This window comes from Macrotis lagotis, chromosome 1 (genome assembly GCF_037893015.1).
Source record: "Macrotis lagotis isolate mMagLag1 chromosome 1, bilby.v1.9.chrom.fasta, whole genome shotgun sequence".
Taxonomy (NCBI): Eukaryota; Metazoa; Chordata; class Mammalia; order Peramelemorphia; family Peramelidae; genus Macrotis; species Macrotis lagotis.
In genome coordinates, this window is record NC_133658.1 from 54,106,636 (window position 1) to 54,120,631 (window position 13,996).

Consider the following 13,996-nt stretch of genomic DNA (forward strand, 5'->3'; position numbering starts at 1 on the left):
TAAGTCCCTTCAAGCAATATCATTTGTGCCCACCTGAATAACCAAAAGAGAATATTAATTATCCAGCTGGGTAAGTCTTGGAAGGCTCCCTATCACATCTTACACACACACACACACACACACACACACACACACACATATGTATATGCATGCACCAAGAAGATAGGCATCTTCTTCATTGTTATTGGGCTGACTATGAGCTGCCTATGCCAGAATCAACATTGTTCAATTCATCTTCCTCTAATCCTTTCTGGAAGATCTCCTACCTAACACCACCAATGGAAAGACCTATATCATAATTCCATGGAGGACAAGAAACTGGCCCCTCTTCAGAAAAGAGCTTCTAATTGGTTTCTTAGTGTACAGTGGTTCTGATTCCTTTTTTCCTTCATGTGACATTCTTTTACTTTCCAATTTTCTGACTTAAGTCAAGCATTTCCTCAACTCACATGATTTTCCTTGATTTATTATTTCATTATCATTGCCATATTATTCACCATGCCATCCCATTTTTAAGCAGTTGATTTCCAAATAAAATTTCAATTCAAACCTCCCTTCTTTGAGACAGAACCACATCTCTAACTGCTTTCAGATAACTCCATCTGACTGATTTCCTGGCACCTCCCTCGACCCAGTCCCAAACAAGTTTATTATACTCTCTCCTAAATTTTAATCTTGCCACTATTTTCTGTCAAAAGCACCTAGACTTCCATATTCATCCAGGAGAGAGGTAGAGTTATGAGGGAGGCTGAAATAGAAAACCAGCAAAATAAAAATAAAAATTCAACAGAAAAAAAAATTTCATTTTCTAGGAAAATTTTGTTCTGCTCACTTTAATTCTCATAAAATGTTCTGAGTTGGAAAGGACCAAAGAAATAATTTTTAGTCTTAATCAGCTCATATTCCTGGATGAAAGGCAATAACCTATAAGGATCACCTCAGTTTACCAATCTATACCTTGACCAGGAGATAAAAGGTGATTCCAGGAGACTTTCTTCTCCAGCCAATACTGTTCTTACTCTAGGTCCAGTCCACATTTTTTCTATGTTCTCCTCCTAGTCGAAGCATTACAAACCCCACCATCACAAATATAACACTTACCTCAAGTATTCCCATGATTCTCAACCAACAGGTGCAAATGAGGGCTTCTAGCAGTAATGGATGGTGACAGCCACCTTGTGGCACTTGGTGGCATTACCTCCCTCTTACCTGACACTCCCACATTACCTGTTTTAGCTGGGAAATTATCACCAGCTTTTTTCCCCCTTAGGTTGTAAAAATCACATTGCCAAACAGAATATATTTTCTATGTTGAGTTAACAAAAATTTTACTTTGAGATTTCATGGTGCCTTTTGAGATCAAAGATAGGAAGCTTGAGAAATCATCTAGTCCAACCTCATTGTTTACAGATGAGGAAACTGAGGACCAACTGGAGAGATGAACTGATTTGCCCAGGGTCACATGCATAGCTCCTTGTAGAGCTGAGGTTGAATCCAGGTCCTTTAAGTCAAAACCTAGGATTACTTCCATTTTCATTGAATTATTTAAAGATAGATAGAAAGATAGACAGTAGCCAGATAGATACTAACTCAGCTAGATGCATGGATGGATGGATGGATAGATGGCCGGATAGATAGACAAATGAAAGACAGTCAGGAAATGTGGGCTATTGTAGTTTAAATAACCTGAATGATGTTGAACATACAATTCCTTGGCTGTTTTCCCTACTTATCTGGACCCACATTAGACCTACAAATGAAGGGGAAGGCATGTATGTTTTTTTATTTATTTTCTAAGGGACAAGAGAAAATAAAGTATTAATTTCTTGGTAAATACATTTATGGCAATATAGGCTCAGCAACCATAGATTTAGAATTTGGAAAGGACCCTTAGTCATCTAGTCCACCCTCCACATTTTACAGATGACAAGACTAAGTCAGGGAAGTTAAATAATTTGCCCAGAGCCCATAGCTAGTAAATGTCTGAGATGAGGTTTGAACTCAGGTCCTCCACACTCACATTCAGTACTGCCCCTAATAATTGATACTGGGTTGGTTTTATGTAATTCATAGCAAAGTTGCCATGACACTAACGCAGATTTCTGAGAGGATTAGTTTTCCAAACACAATTTTCTACCCTGACATTCAGCTTTGGGATTCAGTTTCTGATTAACATGGGGTTGGGGGTGGGGGCCAGGTTGGTATAGCAGTAAAAGGATAGGGTTGGGAACCAGAGATTTGGGGCATGAAATTTAGTTCTGTTGCTCCCTGCCTGACTTTGACCAAGTCACTTCATTTCTCAAGTTTTCTTGTTCATCTATAAAATGAGAGGATTGTGATCTTCTACCTATAAACCAGTGAAATCACATGGAGGATCCCTTGAGTCTCCTGTTCCACAATTCTTGATCTTCAGAGATAAATGAATTATTATTTTTTCAATCATCTCACTCTTCAAAGATGAAAATAAGTGACCCTAAGTAAATGTAATAATTTTTTTTGTTTACAACTTAACAAAAATATTGAAAGTAACTTCTGGATCCTGATACCATATCTGTACATTCTCAGTGACGCTCAACCAAGGTAACATTCATAGCTCTTATACTTTCCACATGGCAAAAGAGGATACTTTGCAATAGATTTCTCAGGTTCCAATGGCAAATCCCACATAATGTTGGCAAGACTGTGACATCTGAATAGGAAATTTCTTGTTGCAGGTATGAATGCATATATTTCTATAGGACTGAGACTGAGTTACTTGTGCTTCAAAACCAGTTATTGTGTGGCTTGGCTTAAACCACTTCATTTCAGTAACCAGGGGTCAGTTCTATAAAAGACTATCTTCTCCATCATTTTCCAGGACTCACTCCTGGACACATTTTAGGGGCTAAGGCATCAGCAAATTGGGAGATGGTATCTTTGTCACCTCCATGTTGGGGAAGAGATTGGTGTGCATCTGATGGCAAAAGGAAGACGGATAGATGGATGGGAAGACCCCATGTATACTTTGGGCCACTCTCTACCCTACAACTCCACTGAGACCTGTCATTTCCAGAATTCACTTTTCAGAAAAAAATAGTTTATATTTTAAGAGAAGTTTTTTTTCCTCCAGCCCAAATACAGATGATTTCCTTGAGATGACTCGGCAGAGTAGAGGGTGAGATCTAGGAGACCCACTCCCGGGGCTGACTCCAAGGATGCTGCACTCTGATCCTGAAAGCTCCATGACAATCTCTTTTCTGCTCAGAGCCATAAACAGTTAAGAGTATAGCAGATAAACAAAATTAACCAAAAGAAAGTAAAGAAAACATCGCTACCCTCTTCACAGCCCAAGTTATGTCCACTTGGGAGATAACTATATCCCCAGAATGGAATATAAGGGCTCTGGTACAGTCTACCTGTACCTGAGGAATTCTCAGTCAAGAACACAAGTGACAAGCTCAAGTGCCCTGTGTTGTTGGGTCACACAAATCTGTGCTTCCCTAAGCAAACAGACTACTGAAAGACTCAGCTTTGTAGGACAAGTTCCTGAGAGATGCAACTACAGAGTTACATCCATTTCTAAAACCAATATATGGGAAACGATCTGAAACAGCCACATCAATTCCTTTAAGATAAAGGTACTGTGAGTACCACAAAAGACACCAGAATGACCTATTTTTAAGCAATGATTGGGACTTTGCCAAACCCCATGCCTCAAGCCAGGGGTGATGTCAAGTGATACTGAAATTGAACTCCCCTGATGTTCAATAGCATTAAAGCTACTGTGCTCATAAATACACATTTATTTCATTAGAAATGCATAATTACAATTCAATAGCATTTTCTCCTAGAAAAGTAGTTTAAGCAACAATTCCATCAAAATTGTTAGTAGTCTTTTTTCAAATACCTATTTTCGTTACACTGAACAGAAAACACTTAGCCAAAGGCCTTGGATACTTACACTCATTTTTTTTTCCAGTTTTTTTCTTTTTGTTATAAACACCATAGCAAATTAAAAAAAAGCCATTTAAACAATGAAAAATATTTTAGTTCTTGATTTTTCTATATATAGTAAAGTATCTGCTCCATGCTTGCATCCATCTTTCTCTAGACTCCCAACAGTATATGACTCAGAAGAAATGGGAAGTGCTGCTGGTGGGGGATGTTAATTTATTTTTGAACTTTTGATTTTGCAGGAGAATTTTTTTGTCCTTGGAGGAGGATTTTGCTGTCTCTAAGTGCACTCTAACAGAATATATATATATATATATATATATATATATATATACACACACACATATATACTATATATATATATATATAATATATGTGTGTGTGTATGTATATATATATATATATATATATATATATATATACATATATATATATATATATTGACCTCCCATGCATTAAACCATGAGGACAACATGGTTTCAGAACAATGATCACATACAGGGGATCATCAATCAGTAAGGCTGGTGATCATTCCCCGCCTTAGGTCTCTGGATGGAAGCCACGACCAATCGGCATAGCCAAGGTAACTGGATTCTGCAGCACCTGAGTTCCCATTTCTGCCTCACTGGATCTGGATGGCACCATGCTCAATTTGCATTTCTGGCTGGATAGTGGACTGAAGGGCATCCGTGCTCTAGAACAAATTTTTAGAAAGGAAATCTATCAGGATATAATGAAAGAAATTGAACAAATAGAACAAAACCACCTTCAGGCTCCCTCTCCCCAAACATCAAAAGGGTAATAACTCAAAGAGTTTGCATATGGCAGCTAGGACAATGGCTCTCATTTGATGGGGTCTCCCAACATTCTGTTTAGTTCTCTCTCCTTCTGCACTATTTTCTCAAGCAAAAATAACAGCAAGACATTAACAGAATACCTTACATGTTATTTCATTTTGATACTCATTCTGATATAAGTGGAAATGTTAACTCCAGTTTTTTAGATGGGAGAAATGAGAATTAGATAACTGAGGTGATTTGACTAAGGTCATACATGAGAATCAGCAAGACTTGAGATTGCTCTGGTCTTTCTACTCTACTGTACAGCTAGGTGGTGCAGTAGATGGCACCCAGTCCCAGAGCCAGGAAGACTAGTGTTCAAATCCTGCCCCAGATTTTAGCTGTGTCTTCTGTATCCATTTCCTCAACTATTTAAAAAAAAGGAAGATTAATAATACCTACCTCTCAGAGTTGTTATGAAATTCAAATGAGACAATATTAGCAAAATACCTGTCACAGAATAGGAACTAAATAAATGCTTATTCCCTTTCCTACCCCCACACTGTTTCACTTGGATGACATAATTCATTTGGTCAATTCTTCCTCTTAAAAATAGCTCTTATGTCCATCCCCACTCAATATTTTTACTCACCTGACAAATACATTTATACTTTTTAACCTACGTATTATGTCTTTAATAACACAAATAGGGCATTATTATAAAAAAATTTTAACCTGTGGAATACCTTGACAAGGGATGCCAAGGATAAACAGAGGTTCTTACACATGGTTACTTTCAAGAAATGAGACAAATTTTCTTAAATAAAAATAAAAGCAATAGTATCTGGGGGGTTTGTGAAGCGCTCTTACATATATTATCTCATCTGAAGAACAGAGGATTATACATTCACTGCTAGTAGAGACCCTGTCCAACTCCCTCAATTTATAGGTGAGAAGGGAGAAGGGAAGAAAGGGGAAGGAGATAGAAAGAAAAAAAAGAGAACTGAAGAGGGAGAGGGAGACACGAAGGAGAGAGGAAGGGAATAAAGAAGGATATTAGTGAATTGTTGTTCATGGTTAGCCAATTAGTAAATAAATCCTTGGGTACTTTTTGTTCAAAATTCAAAAGCCTCACCATCATGCTGGTGAAAATCAATCTCCTTACTTAAGAGGCACATGGAAGAGGCCAATTAAAGAATCACTGGGACAACCTAATGAACCTCTTTGGAAAAAAATCTACAGAAGGTGAAAAGGAAAAGGCAGTGAATCTGAATGGTTGCTGTACTAAGGTTATTTCCTAAAGATGGCAACCTGATCAATTGCCTGGGTTATCCACAGTTATCTGGTAACACCAAAAAGGATATGATAAGCGATATTCTAGTCCTGAACAGAAGCAGGGCATAAGACTCTGCCCTTTTTTGGCTTCCACACCTGAAGAGAATTCTAACATATTTGGATTGGGGAAGGAAGCCAGATGAGAGTTTAATCCTAAAGAGCTTGTATCATAAGGTAAAAATGTCCTAGCAGATCCTAGAACTAAAGGTTTTCACGGAAGGTTAAAAGGTAAGTGGAACAAATAAAAGATGGGTGGTGACAAATACCTTCAAAAAGACTTAAGGAAAGGACCTGGAAAGAGTCATTAGGAGAAATTAGAATGTTTTATGGGTATCATTGGTGAGTGCACATATTCCATGATGCTCCCTTCCCTTTCAGGGATAAAACACTGCTTTGAATGAACCATAGGGCTAATACAGTGAAGTTATTCTCCCATCTTTGCAATCTCTGTATCAGATTAAGGACAAGGTAAGGACCTAAAACAATGAGAGAACCGTTTCTCAAGCTAGTAACTAAGTCATAAGGCAAAAGAGAGTATGCAGGAATGAGAAGATAAATTTCAAATGGAAGAAACAGGAGCTACCATTTATGAAAGGTAGTAAAAAGCACAAGGAAAATGACAAAGGAATGTGGGGGGAGAAGAGAGGAAAAACCTGAATCTTAAGAAAAGAAAAAACAAGTTGGCATTAGAAAGACATTTTGCATACACACAAACACCCACACCCACACCCACACTCACACTGACACACACTCTTAGCCCACTGAGACAAGATGGAAGGAACAGGTGTAATGGAAGAAAATACAGATATGCCAGGACTGGACATTTTATTATATCTATCTTAGCATTCCACGGTATTTTATGAGACATATACTGCAGCCACAAAAAGAACATTGGTGTAGGATTGGAAGATGGGATTTTGAGTCAGACACTGGCTGTGTGAAGTTGAACACATTGATAAAACAGAGGGGGAGGGAACAATTCACCCAGCCTCTTTGTTGACTTGTCTTTTTCATCTGTAGAATGTTCTACCTGAATCACAAGATGGTTGTGAGAAAAGGAGCATTATTATGATCGATATAAAGGATATTAAATCTATCAATAAGGATTTATTAAATGTCCAGCCTGTGTCAGACATTTTGCTAGGCTCTGGGGATGAAAAAGACAAAAAATGAAACAGTTTATATTCTTTGGCTCAACTGCAGTGAGAAAAGTCAAAACACTGGCCTGCTTCCCTAATGCCACCAAAGGGGATGCTGAACATGATGCTCTTTAAGGAGAGGTGGAGAGCAGAGGGTAACCCTGCTAAAGAACCCTGGATCTGTGGGCAGACAGGGAGGGGGAGGGGAGGACTCTTGCTAAGGAGGCAGATACTATGGGAAAAGTCAGAAAGAGACTGGAGCCAAGGACCTCTAGTTACAACCAAGACCATAAAAAGTAGTATTACCACTGCTATTGTTCAAAGCTACATGTTGCATCAAGTTCCAATTAGCTGATATTTGCATAGCATTTGAAGGTTTGTGAAAGATATAACAAATGCTATCTTGTCATCCTTAAGAAGAAAAAGGTGCTAGTTATTATACCCAATTTTCAGATAAGAAAACTGACATAAATTGTCCAGAGGTCACACAGCTTAGGAGTGCCTGAATCAGAATTGGAACTCAGGTCTTCCTGACTGGATTCATCAGTCTATATAATATAATGTGCCTCCTACCTCCTTTCTAGGCTTGAGGACTAAAAGAAACCCCAGAATTTGTTTTTAGAATAAGAACTCCTGAGGCCCAGACAGATGAAGTGATTTGTTCATGGTTACTCATTCACACAGCATAGGAACAACCAGGATCTGAAATGAGTCTCTGATGCCAAAGCCCTTTTCACAGATTTATGAGCAATCAAGGACAGATCAATAAGCTGTCTTGGAGGGAATATTTCCCCTGCTTGTAGATGAGATAGGAGAGAGGATTGGTCAAATTTAAAAAGCAAGATAACTAGATGAGGAAAGAGGAGGGAAGGGGGTAGAAAAATGTGGAATGCAAAAGCTTGCATAATGATGAATGTCAAAAATTATCTTTGCATGTGATTGGAAAAATAAAAGCTTTGTTTAAAAAAAGAAGAAAATTAACTAGGGACTTTTCTAGGCACTCACAGCATGAGAATTGTACTTTTTTTTTTAATAAAATAAAACTTCAGAATGACATTGGCTTCTTCTAACATGTAAAAAAATCCTCAAAAGAAAATCTGGAATAATAAACATTTAAAGAAGTTAAGTAAAACAATTTCAACATCTGTTTTGAAGGATGTCTGTGCTCTTCCTTGAGTGTGAGAAAAATATGCCCCCAATATCTAGGAAGGGCCAATGGAATTAAAGATGGCTGGCCTCCCAATGACTTCACAACTCTCAGTTTCATTTCATTTTTGTAAACAAAATAACCAAGTCACTTTGCAGATTTTGAATGCAGCTATACTATTAAGAGTACAAACTATCAAAGTAAATGCCATTTGAATGCAGGGCATACTATGTACATTCATTTATCAGTGGGGTGTGGCCAACCTATAGTGAAGAAAACAAAAAGAATTCTTTTCCTTCTGAAATTACAAACTTCAGCTTTCCTATCTACAGGGTAAGTTGCCCTGAACTGACAGACTATGCAAACCAGCTGGACAAGCCAGGTACATCCTACCAAGCCCAGCTTCTTCTAACTTATATCTAACAGTACTTTATGATGTCTCAAGGCCCCTAGGTGGTATCATAGATACAATGTGGAGTCTGGAGTCAAGAAGACCTGAGTTCAAATTCAATCCCATACACTTAATAGCTTAACGATTTCTGGGGATTGTTGAGGATTAAATGAGGTAATGTTTGTAAAGTACTTTATAAGCTTTAAAACACCCTTTAGGGGCAGCTAGGTAGCACAGTGGATAAAGCACTGGACCTGGAGTCAGGTTCAAATTAGCTGTGTGACCTTGAGCAAGCCACTTAACCCCACTGCCTTGCAAAAAGCCTGTAAAGGCTATCATCTTCATACTGGATTTTAGCTGTCTTAATTTCCAAAGAAAATTGAAAAATTTCTAATATAATTGCATAATCTCTTCCTGCTTGTTTTGTGCACTACTACAACCTCTCTTCAACTATACAATGGGGTTAATGACAGCACCTACATTGTAGAATTATTCTGAGAATCACCTGAGATTTTTACAAAGTGCTTACTTAGTTCACTGCCATAAAATAAATATTTATTCATTTCTGCTCCTTCCCCTTCCCCTGATATCCCTCCTAAACCATACTATTATGGACTCTAAACATCTGTTGCTTAGTTGGATGAGAAAAATGTTTTATATGGTACCCAAAAGCTCTGTTTTCTAATAGGAAAAAAAAAGAGCATTTAATTCACTATCTGAATGAATTAAACAAAGGGCAATGAGGTAACGCAATGGATAATGTGCTAGATCAAGAGTCAGAAAGATTGTTTTCCTGAGTTCAAATCTGGCCCCAGACACTTCCTAGCTCTATGATTCTGGGTGAGCCACTTTACCCTGTATGCCTCAGTTTCCTCATCTCTAGAATGAGCTTAAGAAGGAAATGGCAAATCACTCCTGTATCTTTGCCAAGAAAACCAACTCCAAATGGGGTCACAAGTCAGACATAACTGAAAAATAACTGAAAAGGCAAATGAATTAAGATAAAGTGATAAATGCAATTGCCTCTGGAATAAAGGGATCTGGGTACTACTGACACTTCTCTATGTAACCTTGAGCAAATCATTTCCTTTCTTTGCTCAGTTTCTTCCATCTCTAAATGAAGGAGTTGGTCTAGTAGGTTCCTTACAGCTCTAAAGTCTATGAAGTTTTATGAACAATTGTATTCAGACTTCCATGGCCAAACACATGAATTTCACATTAAATCTTAATAAGCAGTGATTAAGTTGACAGTAACATAAGATTTAACAGTTGAGAGGAAATTATTTTTTTAATTTAGGAAAAAAGAGTTGAGAAGGACTTCTGAGTTTTTCTAGCTCATCTTCCTAAGTGAAAAGAATATGAGTGATAAACTCTTATCTAAATCTAATAGAAGATTTATAGGAAAAAAACGTGCTCAGTAAATTGGCAAAGTCAAAAGATGGGGTCATGGGAAGGTACACTAGTGCATTATCAGTGGAGATGTGAATCATTACAACTTTTTTGGAAAGCAATTTGGAATTATGCAAAGACAGGGACTAAAAGTTCCATAAGTAGGTATATATAACCCCCCCCCCAGGAAGTCACAATAAATTGAAACTTCCTATCTATGCCAAAATATGTAAAGTAGCCACTTTACATAATAGCAAAGACCTGGAAACAAAGTAGATGCCCATCCCTTGGGGAATGACTAAATGGAATGCAATGGAATCTAACTGTACTGTAAAAAAATGATGAATTCAGAGAAAATGGTAGGACCTCATACAAAGTGAAATAAGCACAACCAAGAAATGATAACAATAATGTAAATGGAAAGAAAAACTATGAAACAATAAAAAGTGAATGTTATAAAAGAAGACACTCTCACCCTCTCTCTTTGACAGAGGTGAGAGGTGTATATGGATGCAGAACACTACACAGGTTTTCAGACATTTTCTTTTCCCTCTATTTCTTTTAAAAAATAGCTTTCTGGGAAGGGAAGAAACTGGTGAAATAAAAAAAAAAAAATATCCATACAAAAATGTGTGTGTGATTTACATATAGACTTAGATAATAGATCCAGAAGAACTGAAAAGTGTCATAAAGATTGGCTGATTCAAGTTCTTTAATTTATAGCTGCAGAAATAAAGACCTAGAAAGACAAGGCAGCTTACTTGGTGTCCCACTGAGTTTTGAACTCAGATCTCCTTCCTCTCAGTCTGTGAACCTTCCAATAACATCAATCTGCCTCTTCTACTGGGGGAAGGGGTGGAGAGGGGTGGAGGAGAGATATTTTATATCTCTTCATATATAATTCCTATACTTAACTTTATATCAAAGAATGAGTTACAAGGAAACTGTTTTTAGCTACATGATGGATTGTTTTTCCCTTTTTCACCATTTAGTTTATTCCTCCATCATGTTTCACATTCCTTTCCAGTTTATCTTGAGTGTGTTATAAATCTTTGTGGTTAACCACACTATTAAAACCTAACACAATGTAAAGTGTCACAAGTGTCGTTAGCTATTGTTGCCAATCATGTGGGAAACAGATGCATGTGCTTAGCAATGGAGCAAAAAAAAAAAAAAACCAATAAACTACCCACTCTGTGGCACATGAGATAAGTAAAGATTAAAAGCAAACAATCCATCTTTGTAATATCCAAAGGTTCTGTCAAATTCACCATGAATTTGGTGGTGTTTTTCAGAGTTTCAAAGCAAAATGAGAGCTGGCTCTGAAATGAATTCATCACTAAGACCAGGACCGTGTTTTGTTGAATACACATGAAGTTACCAAACAATAGTATTATCTAAAACTCTATAAAATATTCATGAACTTGATAGAACTTGAAAAATAAAATTCTTAGTTTCAAACACCACAAAAATTATAAGTGAATATACTATTAAAGTGGTCCAGAATAGATGTCAAGAAATGTTATTTTGGGAAGAGTGGAGCCAAGATGGCAGCATGAAGGCAGCATTTCCCAGGAACTCCTTCAGGGAACTCCAAAAGTCGTAAAATTATGACTCTAGTCAAAATTTAGAGGGGCAGAACCCACAGAAAGACTGAGTGATACATTTCCCCAGTCCAAGATAACTTAGAAGTTCCACGGGAAAGGTGTGTGCTTCACCAGGAATGGGAGTTGGAAAAAGCCCAGGTCATAGAACAGCTTGGGAGTAGCTTGAAGGGGTGGGGAAAGAATTTGGCTAGACCAAAACAAGTATGGAGTGAGGGAGCAATGGCCACAGAACCTGCATCTAGACTCAGGAGAAACCACCCTGCACCTCCAGAGCACAGCCCACATAAGGTAAGGGGGCCGGGGGAGAAAGCAGAAATATCTCTGCCCTCCCTGGGGGGCAGGACTCTGCTGTTTGTCCACACTCAGATCCAAGATGCAGTTTGGGTTTCCATACTGAGATAGCCAAGCAGGGCCCCTCGTTACAGCTCCAGGGCAGAGGGTAGGGCTGTGGTTATCTACATATCAAAGCACAGGCAAGAGAGCATAAGCCCTTGGAGGAATAAAGGTCCCAGTGGGGTGTCCCCCCAAAAAACTCCAAATTCTTGGAAGTGCTGTAAATTAATCTTGGGCTGAGGAAATGAGTAAACAACAGAAAAAGAAGAATCTGACCATAGAGAATTACTTTAGTCCCATGGAAGATCAAAACACATACTCAGATGATAACAAAATCGAAGCTTCTGTATCCAAAACCTCCAAGAGAAATAGAAAATGGGCTCAGACTATGGATGAGCTCAAAAAATACTTTGAAAAGCAATTAAGGGAGGTGGAGGAAAAATTGGGAGGAGAAATGAGAGCAATGCAGAAAAATCATGAAAATCAAATCAACAGCTTGGTGAAAGAAATACAAAAAGAAAATACTGAAGGAAATAATATGTTAAAAACCAGTTTAGGGCAAATGGAAAAAAAAAAAGCAAACAAAAGGCAAATGAGGAGAAGAATGCCTTAAAAAGTAGAACTGGCCAGCTGGAAAAGGAGATAAAAAAACTCTCTGAAGAAAATAACTCCTTTGAATGCAGAATGGAACTAAAGAAAGCTGATAACTTTGCAAGAAATCAGGAAGAAATAAAACTCATCCCAAAAAAGCCCAAAATTAGAAGAAAATGTGAACTATCTCATTGGAAAAACAACCAGAAAACAGATCCAGAAGAAATAATTTGAAAATAATTGGGCTACCTGAAAGTCACGACCAGGAAAAGAGCCTAGATGTCATTTTGCAAGAAATAATACAACAAAATTGCCCTGAGATCCTAGAAACAAAGAGTAAAATAGAAATTGAGGGAATTCACTAGGCACCTACTGAAAGAGATCCCAAAAGAAAAACTTCCAGGAATATTATAGCCAAAGTCCAAAATTCCCAAATCAAAGAGAAAATTCTAAAAGCTTCCAGAAACAAATAATTCAACTCCTGAGGCTCCATAGTCAAGATTACACAGCATCTACATTAAGGGCTCATAGGGAATGGAATATGATATTCTAGAAGGCAAAAGATCTTGGTTTATAACTGGGAATCAACTACCCAGCAAAAATGAACATCTTCTTTCAGGGGAAAAGATGGCCTTTCAATGAAACAAGGGACTTTCCTATTGAAACAACCAGAGTTGAACAGAAAGTTTGATCTCCAAGTACAGGACTGGTGAACCATAGAGGGGGTGGATGAGAAGGACTAACTATGAAAAACTTAATGATATTGAACTATATGTATTCCTGCATGGGAGGAAGATATTGCTAAATTATATGAACTTTCTCATTCATAAGAGCTGTTAGAAGGAGCATATATGGACACGACACAGGAAGGAGTAGAATATAATGATATGATATAGTAAAAAGATGGAGTCAATGGGAAAGGAGATGAAGAAGAAGCTAATAAATTTCACATAAGAGTCAAGAAAAAGCTTTTTCAATGGAGTGTAATGGGGGAAGGCAAGGGGAATGAGTGAGCCTTCATTCTCATTAGAAATGGCTTAGAGAGGAAATAACATACACACTTAATAATGTACAGAAATCTCTTACCCTAGAAAAAAATGAGAAGAAAGGGATGAGATAAGGGGGAATGGGGGGAGGGAAGGGGGGAATAGGAGATAGAAGAAAGGGAAGATTGTGGGAGAGGATACTCAGGTACTCAGATACAACACACTCTTGGACAGGGCCAGGATGAAAGGAGAGAGGGAATAGAATAAATGAGAGTGGGGAGGAATAGAGTGCAGGGAAATACAGCTAGTAATAGCAACTGTGGGAAAAAATATTGAATCAACTTCTCTGATGGACTTATGATAAAG

General features: G+C 37.8%; 1 protein-coding gene across 12 annotated transcripts in view; it reads right to left on the reverse strand.

The window, feature by feature from the left end:
- Nucleotides 1-3,767: 3,767 nt before the first annotated feature.
- BANP (BTG3 associated nuclear protein) overlaps nucleotides 3,768-13,996 on the reverse strand; it is a 273,136-nt gene continuing 262,907 nt past the window's right edge. For all 12 annotated transcript variants that reach the window (XM_074201520.1, XM_074201509.1, XM_074201494.1 and 9 more), the window contains one exon: nucleotides 3,768-4,627. In XM_074201520.1, the coding sequence (XP_074057621.1) occupies nucleotides 4,556-4,627 (72 nt within the window). In that variant the 3' untranslated portion in view covers nucleotides 3,768-4,555. The remainder of the gene's footprint in view (nucleotides 4,628-13,996) is intronic.